The sequence below is a fragment of the Orbicella franksi genome, chromosome 2, assembly GCF_964199315.1.
Source record: "Orbicella franksi chromosome 2, jaOrbFran1.1, whole genome shotgun sequence".
Taxonomy (NCBI): domain Eukaryota; kingdom Metazoa; phylum Cnidaria; class Anthozoa; order Scleractinia; family Merulinidae; genus Orbicella; species Orbicella franksi.
Window position 1 is genome coordinate 15,447,226 of NC_138146.1, and position 25,971 is coordinate 15,473,196.

The window sequence follows — 25,971 nt, forward strand, 5'->3', positions numbered from 1 at the left end:
GTTTAATATTTAGGCCAAGTCAGCAGTTGCCTGAAATACCAAAAATTCTTTGCCATAATTCTGATTAACGTTTTGAGTGAAATTGTTCAAAATTGTTCTTGTCAAGTCATTATGTAATAGAACTGTTTTTCTACAGTGCACAAGATACATGTAATCATTCCGTTTCTCCCAATTTTGTTTAGTTTTATCTTGGGACTTATGCTACAAAATAATGAATGCATGGTGATATATAGTAAATGAATAAACAATAGCCTCCATTTGGTGCAAAAATATGCTCAGATATTTGTCTGAAGACTATCTGTTTCGAGAAGTGATCAGTTTCCAAGAGGGAAGCTCAAGGGAAACAGCTTCAAGAGCCAGATAATGTCCAAGGACAAATATTCACGCATATTTTAAAAGTCAAATTGGGGCTATATATTACCATTAAAAAGTTCAAAACAGACCCCTTTTGCGAGACAGCCAAACTCACTATAGCTAAGTCAGACTCAAGCGTGTGTGCTGTCACCGCCCTTCTTCAAACTTGGACAGAGTACCTTTCAGCCACTCTTCCAATTCATTGATGGGTGCAGTCTTAACTGCACATCTAACAACTTGCGTGTTCTTCTAACGTCTGTGGGTTGGACAGTGCACAATTTTCTTCACACAGCTTCAGAATTGGTGTGGCCATCACAGCAGGAGCAGTAGGCTTTCCTGATTGGTTGATTAAAGTCCTTAGAAGGTGACATCTGATGCTTAAATCAGACATACCGGTATATAAAGACCCCAAAAGAAACTATCTTTCAAGTCCCAAAGAACTTGGCATTTTGCCATTCCTGATTTGCCATTGAAATGCTAAGAACTGCTATATACATTGCAAACACTACAATGTCTCTTTGTACTTAAAACTTGATTCTTAGGTGAATACTTTGTATCTACATAGTCTTAGGTTGTACCAGAGGGCACTCGGGTCCCCCATACTGCCTCTTCACAGCCGTCCGGTCTCCTTGTCACTCAACCCTTGGGGCGAACTCATCAAGGAATGACCATGCGCTATCCTTACACCTCCTGTGGAGATTCCGTTTAGGGGATCTGCATTAACTTAGTTAATGGACTCCACACAGGGTATCTTCACACCATACTCGACATTATGGGTGGGGAATTGCTGCCTGTGGTGCCCCTTCAGCCCTGGGCTGAAGCCTCATCAGAGATGGGACATTTGCTACTCTGGACTGGGTTAACTTTGCTTCAAGACATTATTGCAGTGCAGATATAAGGCACCCCTTGGCATGGAGCCATCTGGTCAGTGGGTTTTATCCGAGTCTTGCCAGTACATTCCCTGCCGAAGATTGCCCACCAAATAATCTTTTGTTATTGCACACCAAATATAACATTAATTATACTTTTGAAAATTGGGGAATATCACTTGAATGTTCCCCAGTTTTAGCTGGGACATACTCAGTCATGCGATGCATTTAAACCAATCAAGCGCAAGCAAAAAATATTTGATGGATTATGACAATCAATAGCCTGTATTTGGCATGAATTAATTTTTCCTGACAAGTGAACAGTTTTCTAAGAGAGAAATTTGAGGGAAACTATGGTCTTCAACAAACAAAAAATGTACAAGAAGAAAATATGCATCTATATTTTTGAAGCTTAATGTAGGTCTGTGTCAGAGACATTGATTTATAAATGTATGGTCCAAGTCTGGAGTCTCTCAGTTGGTGGCCAAGCTGTCAAATTAAAATAATGTAAATTAATAAAATTATGTTGATTTTAAAAGATTTTTCATTTTTTTGCTTTTTTAATTTTGGATACAAAAAGTGAAAAAAGACTCAGAATTTGTGCACAAATCGTTGGAATGTAGGCAGCCAAAATGAACAGATAAATGAAGAGTGCAAAACTTGGATCATTGGATATTTCATAGTTTTGCTTGCATCATGTGAACAATCAGTTGCATGAAAGAAATGTAACAAATTGATGCCAGTTTTTCATGCGTCTGTCATCTTATTGATGATAAATTGCGTCATAACTTTGTCAAAGTGGCTGCCGAACCACTCGCCTGCGGCTCGTGGTTCCACAGCCACTTTGACAATGTTATGATGCAATTTATCTTCAATAAGAGGACAGACGTATAAAAAACTGACATCAATTTGTTAAGCTGAGAATTGCTGGGTTCTTTGATTCGTTAGCTTTTCTAACAAATCTTTGTAATAAAAGACTAAAGCCATCAATACACTGCGTTCGATAAGAGAAAAATAGCACAGATAGTGCAGGTGTTGAGTAAATAAAATGATCACTCTATTGATGGCATGTTTGTTTTTGCAATCCTTGTGCGCATTGCATCACCAAAAGCGTGCACGAAAACTGTGTTTGGCCACCTCAAAGTGTGAGGGCTCTGGGAATGTAACCCTAGAATGAATTTCAAAAGTAGCATTTGCACTCAATCTTGTACTTGTGTTGCTAATGACCCAATTTTTCTTACACCAAATCTAAAGTAGTGGTCTTTTTATTGAGAAATTTTAGTGGCCTATGTACAACTAGTTGTCAAGAATGAACTAGTCCAGTGAGGTATAGCCTCCAGCACAATCGCTCTTTAGGCTTGTCACGTAATGCTTCCTCCCCCAGGAGGAAGATTGCACAACGAGCCCACACACTGTTTGTGCTAGAGGCTAAGTGAGGTGACAAGTGCCATAAAACAGCAAGCTGATACTACATATAACTGACATTCAGAACAATAATATTATGCCCAAATACTACATTATGTAATTTAGATGCAAGAAAAATTATCTGATGCTGATTTACTGATTGTCATTGGGTAGAAGTATCATTTTAATGTTTTGCTTTTACAATATTTTGTCAATAAAACATTAGGAAACGAATAAACTAAGCTGATGGCAAATAAATTTGTATTCTTGTACAGGATGTATATTATATTCTGTCAACATGAAACTAACAGAATAAAAATACTTGCTGAAGATACAAAAATTATAGCATCATGTTTTCACCTAAAATTTGATGAAAGTGGTGAGCTGTTTAAACAGACATCAACCTCTTGTGCACTTATTACTTTGAATATGACTTGCTTCTGATCTTAAAACTATTTTAAAAACGAAATATTTACACTCTGTACAACTGATCATCTTAAAACTCATTAGAAATGTACCTGAAGATTGAAACTACAGTATGGACAAGAAAATCGCTAAAGTATTTAACACTGTGCTTTCCTTCTATTACAAGAAACAATGACATCACAAAAGAACAGAATGATGTTATCCTTTGGTAAAAGGCACTACTGAATCCAAACTTGATGGCAGTGTTCCTTTTTACAACTCTTTTGTTGACATTTTTTATGATTAAAAGCAAATTCATGTAAGAGGCAATTAGTACTGCACGACTGCACCCCTTGTTAGACAAATGAGATCATTGAATGTGTTCTGTTGAGCATACTGCTACGACAGTTATTCTCTTCTTTGTCCAGGCCATTCTAAGGGAGAACAAAGAAATTTCATCAGATGCCTGCTTAAGATAGACAGAAAAGCATTTAGGAGTGAAACAACAGCTACAACATGCCCATAGCTTGCAATTTAAGATATACACCCAGCTCTCAAAGAATGATGTAAATAGCAATAATTATTAACTTTTAGCCAAGCAGCTAAGCTAGATGTTAGTTGGATTAGGGGAGTTTGTTTCCAGAGAAATTGATCGATCAACAGTTGGTCAGTAGACACTTGATCGATAGTTAGTCAATGGTCGGCCAATTGTCGACCAACTCAGGTGTATTGATTGAAACTCGCTGGCATGTATGCAAAAATTAGTAGACTGTTGACCAAAATGTCAATCAAGTGTCAATTGAGTGTTAACCAAGGGGTCAATCAAGGATCAATTGAGGGTTAGGATCATCACTGTCAATCGACACTTGACCACTGATGCCTTTAGTTCACATGATCCCAAAACCTTGCTTTCATCAGTACTGAGCACTCATTTTGGTCAACACAAAAAGTCACTCATTGCAATAATTATATTCAATACAACCATGTACCCCAATTAAGACACAAAAAAGGTCTTTGACTGAATGCAACTATTTTAATTGCTTCTTTGATGCTACTTTCAGTAATTTAATATACTTTAAGTATCTATCAATCCTATGGACTAGCACTGTCCTTCAATAAGTTATTTTCCAAGTATATTCAGCTACATGTGTCTCTAATATTTCCGTGTCAAAAGCATTTAAAGGCGGGGCATACTAACATTTAAAACCAGAGTTGTATCATGATAACAACAACCAGATAATACTCACTCAAGAGTGATCAACAGTCCCTGAAAGTGCCTTGTTGGTGCTGGGAAATGTTTAGCATAAAGGATGTTTATTGATGCCCCTTGGCATGTTGCCATTATTTTTAGGAGTATTCATTCAAGCTGTATTTAAGGTCATTCCTCACATTTGCATTGTGCATCCTTACTGTGCATAATTTATGGTGTCATTAGCGCGCGCTCATGCACGCGCATATTGAAAACATGACGGATTTGCCTTGATATTGAGCTCTGTCAGTTGAAAAATGGCTCTAGCTCACCAACAAGCACAGGCACCCCAATTTTTTTCCTAGTCGTTGTAATCAACTAATCATAAGCTTTGCGTGAGAAAAGACTGATCTAATTTCTATTGCTGAAAATTGAATAAATAAGAAAAATAGCAGACACACTGTGGTCTTTTCTATTTTGCAGTCGGTAACCACGTCAAGAAATTTGGTTCAAATTTTTAATTAACGATTTAGCTTTCTGTCTGAATCAAACTTAAAATGTTTATTTGTGTTCGACACAATGTATTGACTGTAGTTTAATACGTGTTCTTATGAGTCTGGGTTCACAAAGATTTTACAATTACTGGGATTGCGTTCTTATAATAAGCATTAAATAATGCCAAAATGGGGCATTTTCAATGCCTCACTGCTCCTTAATGAGCATGGGCACCCCCCTTTTTTATTTCAAAATTTAAGTTATAATATGATAAATGTTCAGTGGACAAAGTTTGAACAAAACTTTATTGTCACTTTTATTTCAGAGGAATTACCTTAATTTTAGAGATGTGTTCCACTGATTCCTCCCACAACTTGAAAATGAATTTTAACAGGAGGAACAGTAATTATTGATCTTTATAAAATAACTGAGACACTGTGCATTCTCACTGATAATAATTATCGGATAACTATTATCCCATGTAAAGTTATAAAATACAGAAAGCTTACAGAAAGGACAGTTTTGCACTCAGCCACCAATTAAATCTAACATACATGTACATTAGGATGGTAATTTTGATTACCATAATGATTTGACATGTGTAAAAATAATGTTGAAAACCTTAGTAAGCTTTCATTTACTTACGGCAAACTCATTATATGAGGTACAAACAACCAAAGATTCATTAGTCTTGCTGGATGATTTGAAGCCATTCACCACTTGAATTGATGTGTTACCAGTGTTATTCAGCGTTTTGCTTGTGTTCCCATTTTTCTCTCCAAGAACCCTTCTTTTCACAGCAAGTCTGGCTGACTGCCTCTTGTTAGGTGTCTGTTAACAGGAAAAGCAGATTATTGATCACTGAAACTTACCAATAGAGAGAACTCCAAGCCTAGACGACTGGTCAGGATACAGGTGCCACATAGTTTGGTTTCTGACCTGGCTAAAATTCTTGACGTGTTAAATTTCTTAATGAGCAAACTGCTTTTATTTCTAAGTTTTTTTTTTAATTACATGTTAACACCCAAGTCGCTAGTGGAGGGAAGGTGCCTACGAAGCCCGGGGGCTGCAACCGCAGTCACATCCCCAAAGCGCTAGAACACCCGACTGGCCTGCCCAACCCGCAACCAAGCCACGAGCCCCCCGCGCCAAGCCCCCTACAGGCACCCGTCACACTCAAGCCAGACGGCATTGGTGGAAAATAAATGAATAAATAAATAAGTAAATAAATAAATAAATAAATAAATAAAATAAAATGCTGAAAAGAAAGGGGGGGATAGGGAGGGAACGCCGAGAACCGCTAAACTATAATTCAATCCACAACGCCACACTAACAGAGCGATGAACACACTGTGAGCACATGGGACGACAACACATGTACTAACCAAATATACCGCTGGACAATGTCAGCCCCAGGGCTCTCACGACCATATGACTGTTGCAAACGCTACAGAAACGCACCAAACGCTAACAGATGGCCAAGGCACTAACAAACGCCTACAAAAATGCTACTGACCAGACAGGCTCCTGGTCATAAACTATGTAAAATTTCATAGAACTATATCAAACGCTAACCAAACGCTCACAGACGGCCAAGACACTGACAACCGCCTATAAAAACGCTACTGACCAGACTAGCTCCTAGTTGTTAACTATGTTAAATTCCATTTAACTATATTAAATAATAATTAATATTATGTTTTCCTATTTTGTATTTTCAATTAGCAGCTTCACAGTTTACTTGGGAAGACCTGACAGATCATGTGCACCAAAGGCATGACCCGTGGTACCCGTGATACCCTTGATCGACCCTCGATCAGCATCTTATTAACATCTTGATAAACCGTTGTTTGGTAGTTGGCAGAGTGTCGCCTGACTCATATATCTAGTGACACTCAATGGCACGTCTGCAAAAATTAGTCGACTGTTGACCTGATGGTCAACCCACCGTCGACCAAGATATATCGATATACAGTTGAACCTTGATTATCCGGACTCATTTGGACCAGACGAAATAGTCCGGATAATCGAGGGTCCAGAAAATCGATAATATGAATATTAATGAAGAGCAAAACTGTTTAAATAAAGCAACATTTAATCATGAAACAACACTTTAACAAATTGCTTGGAAAACAATATGGTCTACTGTACATCTTGAACCACTCAACTCTGAGCCAATCAGAACTCATTCAAGTGTTCTTCATTAGTTATGACGCGTGCAAGCGCTGCTTTTGCTCTTTAAAAGCAAAAAAAACCCTCGCTTTTGCAAGCACTTTTCAATGCTATAGTTTTAAAATGAATATTGGTACGGATCTTGATCATGACTAATAAATATACATGAAAAACTTGGGACTAGGGAAAAAGTCCTGATAATCGAGGTTCGACTGTAGTGTTGACCATTAGTATCGATGGAGATGCCAAATGAAAGTTGTTTGAGCTGATGTCAATGGCATGTCAATAGAGGGTCGATAAAATCAAGGGTATCAATCTCGAGACACTTAATCGCGGATGCCTTTAGTACACACAATCCGACCTGACAGAGTGCTGAGGGTAACAATATGTTATTTGTGTTTGCTCACCACCTTTTTCTTTATTGTCTTGGCCACTCGTCTGATGTTTGATTTAGTGGCAACTGGTGGGCGGCCATTTGTGTTTCCTTTGGCAGGTCTGGGGGATGGGCAAACACTAGAATGCAGTGGCAACCTTGATGGTGTTGATGTGGTACAGTCTTGCATCTATGGCAACAAGAAAAGCCTTCTTACTAGTGACAATCAATTTGGGTACTACTGGCTGTTGCAATGGTCAGTTTAGGAGATAAATTGAGTTAGTGAAAAAAACTGTTTTTAATCAGCCAAGATATTAAACCCAAATTGAAACATAAGAAAGGAAAAACATTTTGCAAAAAAAAAAAACAAATCTTACATAACAGCTCTCATTTACAAAGGTACTTATAAATGCTTGTTGTTTGCACTCACACTCACCTTCATTCGTTTTGGTGTCTTCATTGGTGTGGTTCCTCCCATAGGCCTGATTATGAAGAAATATTAGGTCTATTAATAATGTTATCAATCAAAATAAAGTTTTGAAATATTTAGCTTTTGTCTCGATCAGTACCAAGTCAACAAGACCTGGCACTAACCAAAGCTCCAGTGGATATTCTGCATCAAATGGCAGCCATAAATTTATATACAGGTGTACAAGCAGAACTGATGATATTAAACAGCATGCATGACATAACTTTAGATATCAGTCAATACCTTTTCTTGGGTGTGGTTGCTGGCTTGCTACCATAAACCATCTCCTTCTCCATTAGCTCCTGTTGTCGTTTGTGCTTTGAGAAGCAATTTTATTAAACAGTTAAATTACTCAAATAATATAAAACATCGGTTACTCAAGAACTATACTCTGGATTCTTATCACAGTTATACTTCTAACTACAATTCATAATTTATTCTGTTGCAAATGTCAGTATGTAACATTAACTGGTAATAAATGTTAAATACCTCACTGTACACATCCAATGTGCATGCACAGAAGGTGCATCTGCATCTAGTTCTATTGATGAAGCTATAGCCCTCTGTATGCATTGCAGGTCTATTAGTTTTAGTAACAGGTTTGTTGCTTACCCTTTCTACTTTCTCTTGTTCTTTCTGTGCATTAAATGCTGCCCACTGATTGTTAATAATGTTCATGTAATGACAACCATTGATTAGGAAACTCCGTTCATGTTCCTCTTCCCACTTTCCAATCTGAACCGTCAGCTTTTGCTCAATCTGACGTAGTAACCACAATGTAGTCAATTAAAATTTAATTTTAGGACATCAAAAAATAGATAACAGTATTCTGTAACTAGTAAGCATGATGGATGGGTTAATAGTCCTCCCTGGTTAATCAGTGCCCACTTACAAAAAGGTTTGATCTCATTTTGACTTTTATAACTTTACAACAGCAGTCACAAACTATCATTAGGATGACTGATCAAAGTCACCTTGGGTAATTCCTTGTTTATTCCCTTCCTAATTTTCTCCTCCTTGAGTAGTGCTCCACCACGGTTTGCCAGGCGATTTGTATCATTTTTTCGACTCTGAAAAACAAAAAAGAGTGAGAAAAGCACATTATGGTACTTTGGAACAGTTCACTTTGACATGAGACAATAATTATGCGCACTACTATGACTACCTTGATCATGTCTTAGAACAGTGACTTCAACAATATTATTGTCATTGTCAATTCTATTTTAATCATGGTCAACCAATATTACATGCAAATAAATAACTAGCACCTCAAATTCTTCCATTGTCTTAAACAGAGTTTCTCTTCTCTCCACAAGTTTGAAAATTTCCTTGTTTCCATCATAGTAATTTTTCATGACTTCCACCTGATGCTCATGGAGTGCCAAGAGTTCTTCTGTAAAGTTGTCTGAAATTTAAAAGAACAGACATTGAAAATGGGGGATCATGTGTACTAAAGGCATCCGCAATTGAGTCTTGATCAATACCCTAGATCGACCCTTTGTATTTTCTGGTACGGCATTGTAGTCGCGGGATTTCCATTTCAAAAACACTGGCAAAACACGAGTTTACGCCAGCCATTTTATTTTTGCTTGGACCATGCATTATTCACTCGGTAGGGGGTGAATAATGTTCCTTACCCAAAGATAGCCAACCAATCAGATTGCTTGAAACACCAAGATCACTGAGTGTGTATGTACTAATATTACATGTATAAAGAATAATACAGACACAACAGCAATGTCACTCAATCTAGTTTCAGGGAATTTGTAATTATACCATAAGCCTACACTGTGTATCAACATTTACAGCAACATAGACCTCTGCATGCATTGCGTACCTATAACACTATTACCTTGTACCATAGGCCTGCAATATGTGCAAAGGTTTTCAGCTACATAGCCCTCTGCACGCATTGCGTACCTATAACACTATCACCTTGTACCATAGGACTGCAATGCATGCAAAGGGCTACAGCTACTGTAGCCCTCTGCATGCATTGCATACCTGTAACACTATTACTGAGTACCATAAGCCTGCAATGTGTGCAAAAGGACTTCAGCTGCATAGCCCTCTACATACATTGCATACTACAGTATAAAGTTATTACCAAGAACCATAGGCTTGTAAAGCGTGAAAAGGGTTTATGTACCTACATGTACCTAGTCGTCTGCATGCATTGCATACATATAACACTAAAAGCCAATACCATAGACCTGCATTGCGTGCAAAAAACTAAGTTAACGCAATGTAGCTGTCAGAATGCATTTCATGCTTTGCACATTTTTCATGCCCATAAGATGTACAGTAACTGCAATTTTTGAGTCAATTTTCTTCATCAATGATCACAAACATCTTCATTACGAGCAGGCAAATCAGAACAATAAATCTTTTACAATGCAACACTGATCAACTTAAAATTTATCACATGACTTCTTATATGAAAATGTACATGCAGAGTAAAACCAGATAAACTTGTAAGCCAGTAGCAGCACTGTTCACACTTACTATCAAAAGCTGGGGTAAACTCTTCTTGCTGTGCCGGACCAAAATAACACTTGTCCCAGAGCTCAGATAGTTCCTTTCTGAAGGATCAGTAAATAAGTCAGATCAGTAACAGAGTTCTGTGCTACAGTTAGCAAATGAAATTGTGTGGGTTAAACCAACAAGTAACCTCCAGGACTTACAATCCAGTGAATTCACCATGTTACATGCAGACTGTAATTTATTTCATTCTGTAAATTTATGTAACTGGAGGAACTTTCATCATGTTATATATAACCGAAAATACTTGTACAGCTGAACCCCGCTATTTCAAACTCTCAGTGCAAGACTGTGGTCTAAGAAAAGTTATGCTCCTTCAAAAAGGACCTGAAACATTATTGAGAAATACCTGTAATTTACTTGTAAGCAGACATACCTGAGGCCGTCAATGAATTTCTGAATGTGTTGTAGTTTCAATGCCTGCAATCTTTGGACTTCATTTTTCAGCTGAAAGTTAGCACAATATTATTGATGTCAAGTGCTTGCATAATAACATTCACTTCTATCACATAAATGTCGTACACCTGTAATTGACTTTAAGTCTTGTATACATTATAGCTCTATAGTTAAACTAACTTACTGCCTCACCTTTGCAATGACGGAAGGTTTGCATCCATTGTGTTTAGTAAGAAAGGCTTGTCTTTCTGACTCGTCAATCTCTAGTTTGGTCCAAAGTGATGTGATTGTCTCTCTTAATTGAGATGACTCTGTCTCGCACCTTTTGTGCTGATTTTCAAGCTGAGAAAAAATGTCATGATTAGAGCGTCAACTGGTAAATTTCATGAGACGAGGGAAAGTGATTTTGCCTTACCTCGCATTTAAGATCTTTCAGTGCCTCAATATTCAGAGAAGAGAGTTTAAATGTTTTTTCAGCATCATCTTTAGCCAGGTCCTGTCCTACAGTTGTTGAAGGAACTGCCTCTAACTCCCTCCACAACGTTTGAATCAATTGTCTCAATTCCTTGAATGTATTCAGTCTTTTCACCTGCAATGTAGAATCCCCAATTACCAACTAAAATACATGTCTGGCAACTAAATGATCCATTCATGACAAAGTGCAAATGTGGACAAAAGACATCACAAGTGCAAGGATATTTATAACATTAAACATGTTACTCTTCCTAATCCCTCATAGTTATTTTGCTTTCAAAGTATTGATTCTGCTTACGTATGACCATCCTAATTTATTAATATGCTCTGAGAATTTGAAGGTCCAGCAAGGCAATGAATATTTTCTCTATACTCAAAAGTGAACAGGCCAATATTGTAAACTACGGCATTGGGCATTGAAATCTAAATTTAAAATCTCTTTTAGAAGGCTATGAAAAAGTGTCATCTGTATACACCCAGATGAAAGCAAAAATAAAAACTCTCAAGTTTGGCCAGAATGTTATTGTTTCAGGAAAATAGCAGCAACATGTTTATAGCTCATTAAACTGTTTTGTTTTACTTACTTGTTCCTTTTGTAAATATTCTACATTGGCCTCCAATTCTTTTAGCTGTTCTTTGTTTGGTACATTGACTTCTCCCAGGTTATGAGCAGGAAGACATAGCCTCTCACATAACTTTGTTTCTTTCTCTTTCAAACTCTTCAAGTTTTTCATCCTTTCGTGTTTTTCCTGCATTTTAATTCAGTCCACACAAGACAAAATTAATATTAGCGTTGCCATGCATGAGATGCATTCTGAGTGTAAGTCACCACAGACTTGATTACCAGCCTCTGTTCAGTAAAGGAGCCATGACCCTTATCTCCTACTTCCTCTTCTTCTTCTTAGAGAGAAATGAGACTGCATTTGAAAGAGCAGTGGAAATCAAGTCTTACCTAACTAAAGCCTGAATGATAAATTACAGTTATATTATGACATTACAAAAGTAACATTACCAGTTTAAGGTCATCCACTTTTGTTCGAAGTTCATTTTCCAGCATAAGAATACTCATTTGCTTCTCTGGCTAAGATGACAACATAACAAATAAAACATATTAAATGACTGAACATCTTATAATGACGATACATTAGAATACATGTATGTATGCCCCTGGCCAAACGATCACAACATTTTAATGCATAACATTGTTTGGCCTAACGTGTTGCGCACATTTGGCCACCCTGTTGCGATGTGTTGCAACATGCTGGGTGCTGTTGGCTCAAATTTGACCATATTCAAACTTGAGCCAACAACACCCAACATGTGGCAACAGGGGAGCCAAACTCTTACGGCATGTTGCACCCCCAACAATGTTGTGATAAGTTGTGATCATTTCACCAGGGCTATTTTTCAGTTTTGGACCCTTGTGCAGTTTTGGTACTGAATTTCCAACATAAAAGCATCAAGGAAAAATCAAGCATACTCAGCCGTAACAGGTGTCACAGGTTACAGCTCTAAGTGTTAATCAGAATATGCTACACAGGTAACAGTCAAACCCCAAGTGACTGTCTGTCAGTTGATTACAAGTGTCTGGACATTAACAAGCATCAAATTCTCTCATCACTAACCTTGAACACAGGTATTCCCAGTTCTTCACTCAGTTTATCCAACTCCTGAGTGCAAGTTTCTACATTTGCTTGTAGTGTAGCTTTTAATTCCTCCTCCTCACTCACCATTTGTTGCAATAAATTTCGTAAATGAAACAAAACAGATTTAGTTCTTTCTTCTTTTTGTTCTTCTTCTAAACCAATTTCACTCCAGATGTTTTGCAGTGTCTGCATAGCATTCTGTAAGCAAGGTATCACTTCAGATTTAATCATTCGGACGCTGTCCTCCACCGAAGATGTAGAAAGATGCCTGCTGGTATTCTTGGTAGTGCTGATGTATAAAATTAGATCAAATAAGAGTTGCTGTAATTCAGTCTTCTACCTGTATGCAGGATTTTAAAAGCTACAAGGAGCCCTTGGGCTTCTACCATGCTTTACAAAAGTAGTCATATATAAGAACGACACTTCTTTTTGCTTCATTGAGATTGTATATTATTTAAGGTTCGGTTAAACAGTACAATCCACATAACCGCCACTTTCTAAGATCAATACCAGCTTATTTTATCACTTGGATTCGTGAAACGTGGATCTTATAGTTATAAAAACTTTGTGGGAGGAAGAACTCGTTCGCAGAATTTGTTAACAACAAGAAGGGGGCATTTACAATTAAAAGCTTAAGTTTAAATCTAATTTCGAAGCTGCACAGTGGAAATCGACACCATGAAAAAATCGTACACTTATTTATGACAGATTTCTCGCGAGCTTAGCTAGCTATAGGACTGTTAGTCTGTCGTTTCAAACTAAGTTTAATTACCACACCTTTAGACTAATCTGTTATGCGTTTAACTTCAATATACGCTTTGATCTTGATAAAGAAGGAATTTCGCTGAAACCAAGAAATATTCTAAGGGATTCGAAAGCCATTATTCTCCTTGTGAAAACCACATCAACCTAAGCTTGCACTTCGTCGAGTCCGCCATCATGGTCGATCACGCGAGGATCAAAATACGGCCCCGGATTCCCCGGATTTGCTCCCAGAAAATTACTAAACGTTCGCAAAAAGTAGCTATAGTCAATCCTTACCTTTCAGTTTCCATTTCAGCTCGTAGGATTTTTGAAATTTCCAATCGAAAAATTACTTACGAAAACAACTGTAAAATGTAGGTATTTGAAAAGACCCGCAAACGGTCTCTATTTGTCACGTGACTGATTTTGCGAATTGTAATTGGCTTTTTCTGCGGCAAAGGGAAAGATGGCTGGTATAAGAGTCACAAAGAATCCTTTTTGTGATTTATGCAAAAATATAGGCGAAAAATAAATACTCTATACTAGACGGCACCCCCGGGGGTACGGGCCGAGAACATTTAACGGAAATAGTCAATAAAAAAATTGCTGATACAAAACCAGGAAGAATCGACAGAAAAACATTTTTTAAATCACTTGCACGAATCCATGTTCGATCCTCAGATTTAGAAAAGTTGAGAAACTCGACAATTTCGTCGAACACCAATAAATTGATAATATCAAGACATTAGGTAGTCTAGTTTCTGTACCCTCCCTGCCCTTTGCTACATTCCAGGAAACAATTGGAAAAGGCCTCAGGGACAGCGCGAGGAGAGAGAGGTACAGACACAGCTGTGGGGATTGAAGCTACGTAGGGTGACATAGTCGGAGAGTTCAGAAGCTGTTCTACAACATGAGGATGATTGACGACGACGCGGAATCGAACAAGACAATGAACAGTACTTTTATTTAGGAATGCCCCCAAAAAACATTCGGCCCCGGGTTACCGGGCCCCGGAAAAATGTAAAAATGCACAGTTTATGTTTTCACTGAGTTTGATTTAAATGTTCTCTTTCGTTTTTCCCGCAACGTGTGGTAGTTTTGTTGTTTGGTCACGCAGCAGCGGAATGATATTGCTGTCAGTTTCTCTAGGCAGCCTTGCACGAGAGAATCAATTGTTAAAACGCTAAACGTTGATTCTGCTTACTTTTTTTCTCGAATTATGTTATAAATCCCAAAATGATTGCCTAAACTGTTTCCTGTTGCGCATGCACAAGTAAAAAAAGATCAAAAATGCATACGGCAAGCCCCATCATTGTACTAATTGAAAACTGCTATATTTCAAAAACAGAAAAAAAGCAAGGGAGGAATGGCCTTTAAACAGGCAGGCAGTTTCTTCATTTCCCTCGTGGTGGGTGTTGAGAGAAGAGAATTCGCACATGCATAAGATATTGGCTCGTCCAAAATTCTCTGGGGTCTCCTCTTTGCCAGTGCGCTCCTTAATTAGTGGTCGCGCTTGGAGTTTTGGCCTGTGGCATTGACGTAATTTGGGTCCTTTCTGACAAGCTCCATATTCCTTGTTTTATCGCTTATAAGTCACAAAATTCGAAGCGCGTGGGAACGGGCACAGTACGACAAAGACCCGCGTGGAAGATTGGGGCGACGCCCATCTCCTGTCTTAATTACAGTTCTCGCGCGGACAACAGTTTCACCCAGTCGCGCGCAAAGGAAATGTTAAAAACAAAATAAACAGTGTCAAAGTGAAAACTCGTTTAATTAAATTTTTCATCATTTTTCTCCTAATTGAAATTTATTTAATTAACTACCGGAAAACCGACAGCCGCCATAAGTAATAAATAAATAGATTAATCTGAAATAATAAAATATAGCTGGGACTGTTTACGGCGTATCCATCAGACAAATCTCAAATAAAATATCATGCAAAAACCTTATTTTATACAAATATACATTATCAAAGACGAAAATGGAATTTCCGCACTATTTAGTAAAATATAAATTGCTTATTCAAAATCCTAACTAGTGTACATATTACACTTTCTCCTCTCCAAACAAACCCTGCGATTTAACAAACTCTTCAATCATAATAATAATAAATTGCGAAAAATTCACCTATTTTCCGCGTAAACAGGCGGAGGTATCTTAACTTCCATTACGATCTCCGTAAATAAAATCTATCGCTTATCACTTTACAACACATAGTATAACCTGAACATTTTCTCCGCAAAAATAGATGTAGTGATTGGAAGTTATCATAGCACTTTTTGAAAATTACAGATGACCAAGTCGTAAACAGGACTAATTATGGCTGCCGAATGTCGCTTTCATCTTCTTAAAGGCATCATGGAATTTCCTAGAGCCATGTGAAGATGATAAATGAAAGTTGCTTGCGTTCTCAGAAGCTAGGGCGTGGAGGTTTTCCTTTTTGCACTCGTGTATACGCTGTTTCAGTCTGTCCTTCAATTCGTCGTCTGTTTGGAAGGCATAACGCATCTGTTTAAACAAGCGTATCTGGTCCACTAAACGAGCCGCTGATCTGTAATTGAAACAAAAACAAGTTGAGTAATCAGTAGCCTGCGAACGCAGACGTATTTCTGGCTCTCGCTCGTCTCCTCCGAAAAATAACGTCTGCGAACCCGAGCCAGGAAACGATTTCTCCGACGTAGGAATTTTAAGCCAATCACAGTTTAGCTCAAGTAGCCCCAGAACTACTGCGCGAGGTATTCGCTGCCAGGAGCACTCGAGTTTCATTTTATCGTGGAATCTGATTGGCCAAGGAGAAACAAAAGTCATTACGTCACAGAAATCGTTTCCTGGCTCGGGTTCGCAGACGTTATTTTCGGTGGAGACAAGCGACAGCCGGAAATACGTCTGCATTCGCAGGCTAAGTAATCAGTCTCCTACTTGTTAAAATATCAGAAACAACAATCTAGCTTAAAAAGGCGGGTGTTTGGTATGACATGTCGCCGGTTAGAGTGCAATCATCAAAGGAAGTCATGTTCCTCTTTCTTAAGTACAGAATGAATTAAGCTACCGTATTTTCGCTAGAGCTTTTTTCACAAGAGGTGAGCGACATGAAAAGGTGGGAAAAGTTGTCAAAACCAAGACGTGGGTTATTGTAGTTTTCTGTCACATTGGCCTATGACAGTTCCCTTGACAGGGTCATTCAGTGCAAATTTCATAGTTGCTCTAAAGACATAGAAAAACCCACTAACTCAAACTGGCTATTTTAAAACAGCAGTTTCATAACTGTTCGCTACCGTTATAGAGAAAGCTGTATACATAAAGTGAGAATTGAAAGGGAAATTTTCACCTCTTTGTGATACAACTTGGGAAAGCTCAAGACGCATGACAGTGGTCACAGGACACCCAACAATAATGGTCTGACCCAGAGGTGATAAGGACTAAAGATTGCGAGGAGGAAAATGGATGGCAATACAGGAAAACCTTAAGATTTCTTCAAAGTCCTTGAGAAACGAGATTTCCTTACAGAACTGTTCAAGAGAATTCGTGTGAGTTCACGTCATGTTCATTCGACAAATCCATGTAAGGTTTTTTCGTGAATGGTCAAACATTGTAAGGCACTTGTCTCTTTACCTCATCTTTGTCCACTTGAACATGTCGTTAGGTAATGTGAACCCTCCAAGCTCCTGCTGTTGAACGTGAATAACAAACAAAAGGAAACAAGGAATTGTGGGTTTGTCACGTGACGCTTCACTCTTCATCAACCACGAGCTGTCTGTCTTCAGCAAAACCTGAAATAGAGGACAACACAACTGATTGAAATTTTTTACGGTGGTTTAGATAGAACTAGATCATTTGTTGCCAAAGCGAACTGCGCATTTCTTTATAGATATCTTACAAAAGGCATTAGGTTTGTCAGGGTTAAAACTTACCTTGACGGCCTTAAGTTCTTCCAATGCTTCCGCTGTTTTTGTGGGAACCTGTTTCCAAACCTACCGAGCAATTAATATGTTATTTGTATAAATGTGTTTCTTATTATTATTTAGAGACATTTTAATATATGTTTGCCTAAGAGATTAAAGGGCGCAACTAGGGGGCTGATAACTTATTCCAAGACGTCACAAATATCACTACAAATAAATATTTAACAGATTAAGACAAAAAACAAATGTGTTGAACTCTTTTACAAATTGTTGAACGTTATTCAACCAAACTCCATTCTATCCCGCAGCAACCACGTTTGAATTGCCAATACCACGTGACCAAGTAAACTACCAATAACAGCGCAAATTACATCCAATGATACCACAGCTACAAAGCAACAACTATCAATGATTGGGTAACCTACCGGTAACTGTCTGATGACAAACATTTCCAGGGCGTCAACGATTTGGAAACACGTGCTGTAGTTACGAATCTCACAGCAGTAACGCGCAGCATTCACAAACTTGGTGATGAGGGCAAGTTGAGCCTACAACACAACGGTACAGAAAGATTTGTTTGCAACTATATCATCTGGCATTCGATTACTTTATGGATTACGTGACACATATTGCAGTAAATAGTCTAATTATATGGCTTGCTCCGTGAGCGGGCAAGATGAACCGAATCCTTTGCTGTGATTGGCTACCCGAGCGGGCAAGATGAGGTTATCTTGCCGGCTAGGGATTACCCGCTGTGTCTCGCAAGAAAATTGTGTTCTTTTCCAAATAATAAATCCTTTATTGACAAAGCTTGCTTGGTAAAGATGGCTGGATATTGGCCTCGTTCCTTTTTATGCATGTTTATGGACCTAGAGTCCTTCTCAGTCCATAAACACGCCAAAAAAAGAACTTGGTCATTTTCCAGCCATCTTTACCTCACGCCTGGTCAATAACCCATATCAAGAGAATAGGATCATAATCTATTGCCCAAATATAATTACCTTTATTGAAGACGCACTGCAGATCTCAACAGCCACCCACAAGGACACGTCTTGCGCATGTTCCAAGAGGTTTTCCAGATGGCCATCGGTGCTGGGCTCGCTGACGTACATATTTTGCTCCCAAGGGAGGGGTACCTCCCCGGAACTGGCGGGTAGCTCCGAGACGCGCCGACTCCCGGTACTGAAGCCAAAGATGCTGTCGCGTTCTCTGCTGGGGGACTGGCTCCGACCAACACCAATGCCATGCGCACGAGAGTTTAGGAAATGTACAGGGTGAATGTGAAAGAACAAGTCCTGGAACAGAATAAAAGATATATGACTCAGTGAAGTGTATTCAAGTGTCTTTTGGGGTCGAGTGAATTAAGTGAGAATGAACTGAACAAAGATGGCATCTTGTAAGGCAAGGCCAGAGTAAAAACGTTCAAGTTTCCCTCCCATCTGCCTATTAAATGAACTATACGAATGGCAATTATCCAAGTACGTTTTGGAAGACGATTTTCCAGAACTGGTACTTCTTTGCGCGTCTCCAATAACCTGAAAGCTGTTTTCTAGAGGGAACGCCCACTCCGGTTTTTTGAAAAAACGTTCATGAAAAACACCCTTTTAAAAGATGCCTGTGTTTTCAATATTATTGAGTATACATGTCACCTGGAGGTCTTGGTAAAACGCCATGTGGTAGGCGCTCAGGGAGGGATGAAAGAGAGATGTCATGGCGTGCAACAATATAATACCTTGGAACTCTGGTTAACTTTGTAATGTACTCTGTCAAAATTGAGCAGTCTTTTACCTGCTGTATAAGTGCAAGTTGCTCGGCCAGGATTCGTGACGAGTGGTCCAGAACTGAAAGAGCCTTTAGGTACAGGGTTGGTTTGTATGTCATGCCTTTCTCGGGCGTGGCTCTTCGGAAGCACTGCACTGGTGATTTGGACTTGCGGCTACCCATTGGCTGCCAAAAAATAATAAATTAACGTTAAAAATCTGTTGACTCCAATCTGAATGTTTTCTTGTTGAATATACCTTTCTTATTAGTGAGTCCTTTTTGCCGTCTACCGGGTTAAGACCTGAAAGGAAGGAAAAAGAATGTTAAATATCTATTGTCTGCTAACACATTTTTAAATTTGTTCTCGAAAACGTTTAAACAGTGTACAAGAACGTTTCGATACCTTGGGGGTCCTCTAGCTGCAGTACAGCCACGAAATCACTGGGTTCATCTGACCATATGTTATTGTTTGAATCCCTTTTCTGTTTCTCTGCAATAAGTTCCATCAAGTAATGACCTCTTTCGCTTCTATCCACGAGAATCAACTGCGATAAAGTAAAAAGAATATGATTAACACGATTGAATTTCCTAGTCCGACACTTGTCTTTCCGGCCTTTTGCATGGTAGTATGTCTTGTACTTATGTTTGTGATGTAATATCCACATTTATTTTTTCTAAGAGGGTACGGTAACAAATCCTGCAATCTGATTGGTTCTTAGTGCGGCCCGGATTTTCCTACGATGCTGTTGTGTGTGGAAAAGGTCAACAATTATAAAAGTGATTCGAGAGAGAGAGGAAAAAATAAATATGTTATTTTCCGGCTTAAGGTCAGTCTGCATAGTGAAAAACTTGACCTCGTATAGTGAAAAACTGCTGCCAACGGCCTGCGGTCTCGGGTAGCATTTTCAAGACATCGGTCACAGTCTTTCACTATATGGACCTCTTAGCCGGTAAATAACATACATGCAGACCATGTAGTATCCGGTTTCGGGGAAACGTTACAGTTCTTCTCTCTTTTTCTCCTTGCATGGAGGCCGGCCATAAGATCAGATAAAATCTCATTAGGAACAACGTGTCAATAATGAGCCGTAAGGTCGCTTTGCCTAAGACTAAAAGGACCTGTAGGAAAGTAGGCAAGAACAAAGTGAAATCTTACCTCATCTTTAACAAATGCAAGCAGCTCTTTGATAAGACTGGGATTTGTTTTAAAGTCAAACCGATAATAACCGTCAATCCACTCAGACAACAGGTCCAGAGCACGGTATCGGATCTGAAGCTGATGGTTATACACCTGGCCAGAGGAGTCCGTTCTGACGAGATAAACACAAGTGTCATTTAATACCTCAAACCAATGCTGTATCAGGCGTAGCCGGATGAGAACATTTGCGACACGTGTTCAGCTTCACTGCACTTTTGCTGTGATTCGAAGATTTAAAGAGAAGATGGGGTTTGATTGGCTACTTGGTGCGATAAGGGGCTAACGCCTAACACTCAAAACATCATCTACTTTTACCTAAAATAGTTGTCAACTTATTCTAAGTTATGCGTATTGGTTTTAAACGTGTCAAAATTCGTGTTTCAATCACAAAGAGTTTTCCCTCTCTCAACCTCATTGTTCATTTTTAAAGGAGTCAATGTTCATAAAAATATAATCTTAAGTTGAAGCATAACCTTATTGTTCTCCGTCCTTACCTTAGAGAGGCTGAGCATTTTTCTCTGATGAAAGAGAACAGTTCTTGAGCAGTGGAAACGTAACGGAAAGTGTAAAGAAAGTATCGTACATAAGCCTGACTCATGGCGTGTCTGAAATAACAAAAATATATACAGTATCTCTGTTAGTACCAGGATCATTCGTAAAGCACAGCAAGAATAACGAATCAAACAGATTTTGTTTTATTCACCTGTCGAAGAGATAAGAGAACAAGCCAAGTTTGGTCCCTGATTGAAGGGAGGGGCCAGTTAGTGACTCATCCACGATATCTGTGCTTTCATTCACCCTCTGGTTCCATATCGGAGAAAAGTTTAAGAAGCTATTATTCAACTCCGGTACTAACGTCACACAGCTCTTGTTATAGCTACAAAGAGGGGAGAAATACACACACAAAATATCAGTGGTTTTCCTTCATGACAGATGGAATTGCTTGTGTATGTTAGAAGACATTAGAGGAACAATCTCTTTCAATTTACCTCACAAGAAATGAATACAGTAGCGATGTATCTACTCCAAAGCGCTCGGCGTACACACTCTAAAAAACAAAAATATAGCAACTGATTAAAATATTTGTATCGGAACCGAACATACTTTAGTTGAATAAAACTCTTGTAGCAAATTCATTACTGAACAGTTTTTATGTTTAGACCGTGCTGATTGTTTAGCCATTCTATGCCGTACGTTAAATTTCCACACAGTAAAGTAAAGACAAAACTCATACTCACCCTCAATTGCCGTTGAACATTTTTTAAGTAAATAATTTTCTTATCACATTCCTCGATTTCGTTGACCAGTTTAGAGGCCAGGTCTTTCACATCTGTAAAAGACGATACACACCAGATCAATACCGCATTCCTATTTTGGGTTCTTCATAAGGATTTGGGTTTACTTAGTCACATCCCATGTCCGTTGTAGTTTATGGTCTTGTATCGTGATGTCCAAGTCAGACTTCAAGTGTACAAAGTTAGCTCAACACACCTTTCTTATTCTCCACATCCGCCATCTTGTTGTAGGAATTCATGCTCTTTTTCTTAGCTCTTCGCTCCAACATTAGCTGCTGAGAGATTTCCTGGAAAAAAATGATTGATTAAGCTCTCGCATGTGTTCTGGATTTCACGTGACATCTGTCCGAAAATACATTTTTAGCTGTAGTTAATACGACTTGCGGTGTAATGTGGTGTTCACGATGAGTAAAAATAGAGCGGTTTTCATTTGAGTATCGAGCAGTAATTGGTTTTACATCAACTAAGCTACACGATTGGCTTGAAAAACTCGCGCCACTTTTTCATCCAATCAGAAGTAAAATCAAAACTAATCGTGACTCACTCTCACGCGTTTTCCCGCGCTACATGTTATTCCTTCGAGTTTTGATTGGTTCACTGGATTGTCTTTGTCCTTTGCGATTGGCTAGAGTGATTACTTTAGTTTTGGTTTTTACGGCACTCAATTGAAGACTGTGCTAGTACAGCGATTTAATCTAAACTCATGAAACCGGTGTCAATGGCGGGATGTCTCCCGGGCCAAGTCACAAGTGCTTTTAGTTTTGCTCTTTATTTGCCGAGAAAGAAGATATCATCTTCGCTTTGACTCCATCACAAGCACACCATCTTTGTCCTGATTGGCTGAGAAGACACTATCTGCGCGCCCATTGGTTTACGCGAGTCGTGCAAGCTTCCTGAATTGATTACTTTTCAAATACAAGCGTTAGCTCTGCTTACAAAGCTAGTATCTTACCATAATTTTAGTTCCCAGTTTTTCCGTCAGATCCTCCACGCTCGTTGCCAGTTTGACTCCCTGAGTGGGTAGAATGACAAAATGGTTAAAGGAGCTCAGTCACGGTATTTTGAGTTATTTTGGCGTACAAAATTACCGCTATATTGAGGGAAACCTGAAAATATTAACCACGATAGAAAAAACACTAAAGAGATAACAATAAACCATAAAGGAACAAGGATGGTTAAGTAAGGATGGAGAAGATTACCACGGATTACAAACGACGAACTGGACAAATCTAGGCTACGCTTTTCAAGATGCGCAGCTCCTTTAATGGTTAGGTCATAAGCATCTGAACAAGAATATTCCACAATATGTCCAGCAAACTGTCTATATATTCATTGAACGTCATTATTAACATCATACAAAAGAGCCAGGGCGCATGACAATATGATGGTAGTTTTTTATCCAGCTCACCAATTCTTCAAATACATAAAGAAATTAAATTTATGAGGAAAATCTAAAATATTTTTAATTTCTGTGTTAGCCTAAATTCCAACAAGTTAGCCCCATGGCTATTAACAGTGTGGTTTCCTTGTAAAACATGTATCGTCATAGCGACAGGATAAAATCCGAGGATTTTGGAAAGCTCAGTGTTCTATTTATCAAGTAATCTAGTGCCTGGACTATCCAAGACTGGTTAAAAATATTACATTTGTGGATAGCTAAGTATTTCCAATACACCGTAAATATATATATCACTGCATCTTTTTGCTCACCATTACTCTGTGATAGTCGTCAAAAATAGGTGTTAACAATTCTTGGATGTCCGCTTGCATTTCAGGAGCAATAATTTTGATGGGCAGAAACTCGGTAGCTTCTCCTAGCGGAGACATGAGAATGTCCTTCGCCCCAGTCCCGCTCCTCTCACTGCTGCTTCTGGAGATGGAGTTAAAATACAAAGGCTCCAGACTGAGGTGGGATTCCTCGCGAGACAGGTTGATAGACTCCGGAGGGCTGATGTCACTGACAGTGCTCTCAGAGAATTGCAAGGTTGGCCTGTTAAAAAAAGAAAACAATTCTACTGTCACGTACACTCTATACACTGTAACATGGCTAACAAAGCCCCCCAAAAAGGTTTCAAGTAAAATGTTGTGAACTTTAATTTCATGAGACGATAAACTTAACGAACTGTTTTTGTTATCACGTGAGTTCATAACCCAACGTTAATACCAACAGTGTTGAGTTTTACCTTAACAAAGACTTGGTGCTCGCAAGCAGTTACTTATATACGGTATTTTCAGTTGTCATTTGTGAACGATTCTCAAAACGAAAGGCAATTTTGATGAAAAATATTGCTGAAACTTTGGATAAGAGGACTTTTGTAAACTACTTAGTAAAACTGTACTTTCAAGACCTAGAAATACTATAAAGACCGTACTATTGACTACGCGTTACATGAGAGAAGAAGAAGTTCCATTCTCAAAGACTGTGGCATTCATACATGTGTGCGGCTGAATGAAGGAAAAAATATCGAAATCTTGTAAGTGGCCTCAAGAAGTTGAGTTTGATGTGACAAACCTTCTACTCTGTTCTCCGCCTGTGACAGCTTCGTACATATCATGAAGAAGGTCCTCGTCCCAATACAAATCATTGTACTGATCGGTAATGGCCTCTTTGAAGTTTTCCTCGCTCATTCCGGCCAAAGACAGCACATACTCAGCTATAAATACAGTGAAACGGATGTTGCTTAGAGATAACAAGATTTTGTTAAAGTTACCCGGACCACCGTGCTATATGGTAGTCAAGTCTATATTGCTTGGTACATAACTTGTCGTATTACCTTCGACTGTCGTTCCCATTTCTTTCATGCACATACATGAAGTAACGATGAAATAAACTCTTTGGCAATATTAACGACGATATTTATCGATCAGGTTGTTATTCAAACAACAGATTCACTTATGAAGGACAGAGAAAAGTAAAACTATTCCTGAATATTTGAAAACGTGGTTTAAAACGTGCCAGGGTTGTAAATCACCACAGGAAACTGCTGAAACACTCGACAACGCGAGAGACCATGCAATAAGTTGTTTTGACACCGTGTTTGAGTAACAAATAAATCCAGCAAATGATGGGTTATGTGCGTCAGACGCTGAGTCTCCTTTGTATTGTTAAATGGATTTCTGATTCAACAAATCTCTTGGGACGAGCCTCGGCAACAAAATAATATGCAAATTTTCCACGCTTGTTTTGCTGTTTTCGATCATAAAATTGCCTAAATTCATCAATAATTTTTGAACCAATAAATTGTCAGTGACGTTTAACATGAAAAATTGAATTAATTCTACCGCCCTATCATTATCCATCGAAACAACACCTAAAATATGCCCTTGACAAAATAACCAGCTCGTGCCAGATGATTCTTGACATTGTACCTTTCAAGAAGTTTACAAATCTCCATGTTAGACCCTATTTTTGAGCATCCCTGCCTTCCTTCTTCGACGACACCTTCTCCAGTCTAACATTAACAAGTATGGTGCTCTTTGTTACAGAAAGTTCTCGACAAACAGCTTTCAAAATGGTTCTTTTTTGGTACGTGCCCGCATCTTAATGAAGTCAGCTGTTTTTGTTAGAGTGGTAGCCAATTTGCTGCTAATTGGCTGTTTAATTGTACACGAGCTCACAAAGGGTCGGTCAGGAAGGTCTTAATTAAAACACATATTGTGTTTCGGATTTGTAAGTGCACAAAACTGATGGACAGGAAAACTTAAGTAACTTAATTAGCCAACCCACCAGTGCCTTCGTACACCTTATTACCTTAACGCACGTAATCACACAGAAACTGCAGAGTAAAGCAACGACTTGTAAAATGAATAACTTCTCATATATTAGTATTGATAATGGCTCCTATCTAAGTGATTGAGAAGTTGATGACGTAGGTAGAGCAAATGACAATGATTGTCACAATGAATTGGACCACAAAACAAAAGCAATATTTGAACGGCTACAAACAAACATTGAGGAAGACGTTCGCAATATTGTTTTCTGTGTTTTTAGTTCAATCTTTGACAACTTCAACAGCGTTTTAAAAGGTGCAGGAATCGTAATTCGATTCAAATAAATTGGCAATTTTTGTCGTTTGGAGAGACCCTAGAAAAAAATCAGGTTTCAACTTTAATTCAGCTGAAGTTGGCCATCGATGTGGCTTTACTTGAAAATGCAAAGGAGAGTCAGCTGCCTCTTAATCTAATTACTTTATTACTTGATTTCTATAACGATGACCCTTTTAACCCCGCACAATTACTAAAAACAGAAATATAAATTTTTTCCGGATATCGGGAAAAAACATA

The 25,971-nt window shown here is 38.6% G+C and overlaps 2 protein-coding genes across 3 annotated transcripts in view; both read right to left on the bottom strand.

Annotated features, from left to right (window-relative positions):
- Nucleotides 1-2,472: 2,472 nt before the first annotated feature.
- On the bottom strand, nt 2,473-14,616 carry LOC145478211 (protein regulator of cytokinesis 1-like). 2 transcript variants are annotated; one of them, XM_081456159.1, is made up of 16 exons: nt 13,829-14,616; nt 12,767-13,076; nt 12,154-12,222; nt 11,726-11,890; nt 11,083-11,256; nt 10,860-11,009; nt 10,648-10,718; nt 10,236-10,312; nt 8,999-9,135; nt 8,705-8,800; nt 8,343-8,489; nt 7,974-8,047; nt 7,698-7,743; nt 7,296-7,451; nt 5,362-5,547; nt 2,473-3,466 (listed from the first exon to the last, which is right to left on the bottom strand). In XM_081456159.1, the coding sequence occupies exons 1-16, from the start codon at nt 13,840-13,842 to the stop codon at nt 3,389-3,391; spliced, it is 1,950 nt and encodes a 649-aa protein (XP_081312285.1). In that variant the 5' UTR covers nt 13,843-14,616; the 3' UTR covers nt 2,473-3,388. The 2 variants fall into 2 exon arrangements, with proteins under 2 accessions (XP_081312285.1, XP_081312287.1); XM_081456161.1 differs by having other exon boundaries at nt 7,299-7,451; nt 13,829-14,595.
- Nucleotides 14,617-15,283: 667 nt separating this feature from the next.
- The window catches only part of LOC145478210 (uncharacterized), a 38,897-nt gene continuing 28,209 nt past the window's right edge, over nt 15,284-25,971 (bottom strand). Inside the window, exons 10-26 of the mRNA XM_081456158.1 lie at nt 24,200-24,341; nt 23,398-23,677; nt 22,640-22,699; nt 21,884-21,974; nt 21,631-21,722; nt 21,382-21,440; nt 21,096-21,269; nt 20,887-20,997; nt 20,351-20,504; nt 19,598-19,739; nt 19,452-19,495; nt 19,222-19,380; nt 18,435-18,728; nt 17,859-17,981; nt 17,443-17,502; nt 17,144-17,301; nt 15,284-16,082 (exon numbers count right to left, since the gene is read on the bottom strand). Coding sequence (XP_081312284.1) covers nt 15,845-16,082; nt 17,144-17,301; nt 17,443-17,502; nt 17,859-17,981; nt 18,435-18,728; nt 19,222-19,380; nt 19,452-19,495; nt 19,598-19,739; nt 20,351-20,504; nt 20,887-20,997; nt 21,096-21,269; nt 21,382-21,440; nt 21,631-21,722; nt 21,884-21,974; nt 22,640-22,699; nt 23,398-23,677; nt 24,200-24,341 — 2,381 coding nt within the window. The 3' untranslated portion in view covers nt 15,284-15,844. The remainder of the gene's footprint in view (nt 16,083-17,143; nt 17,302-17,442; nt 17,503-17,858; nt 17,982-18,434; nt 18,729-19,221; nt 19,381-19,451; nt 19,496-19,597; nt 19,740-20,350; nt 20,505-20,886; nt 20,998-21,095; nt 21,270-21,381; nt 21,441-21,630; nt 21,723-21,883; nt 21,975-22,639; nt 22,700-23,397; nt 23,678-24,199; nt 24,342-25,971) is intronic.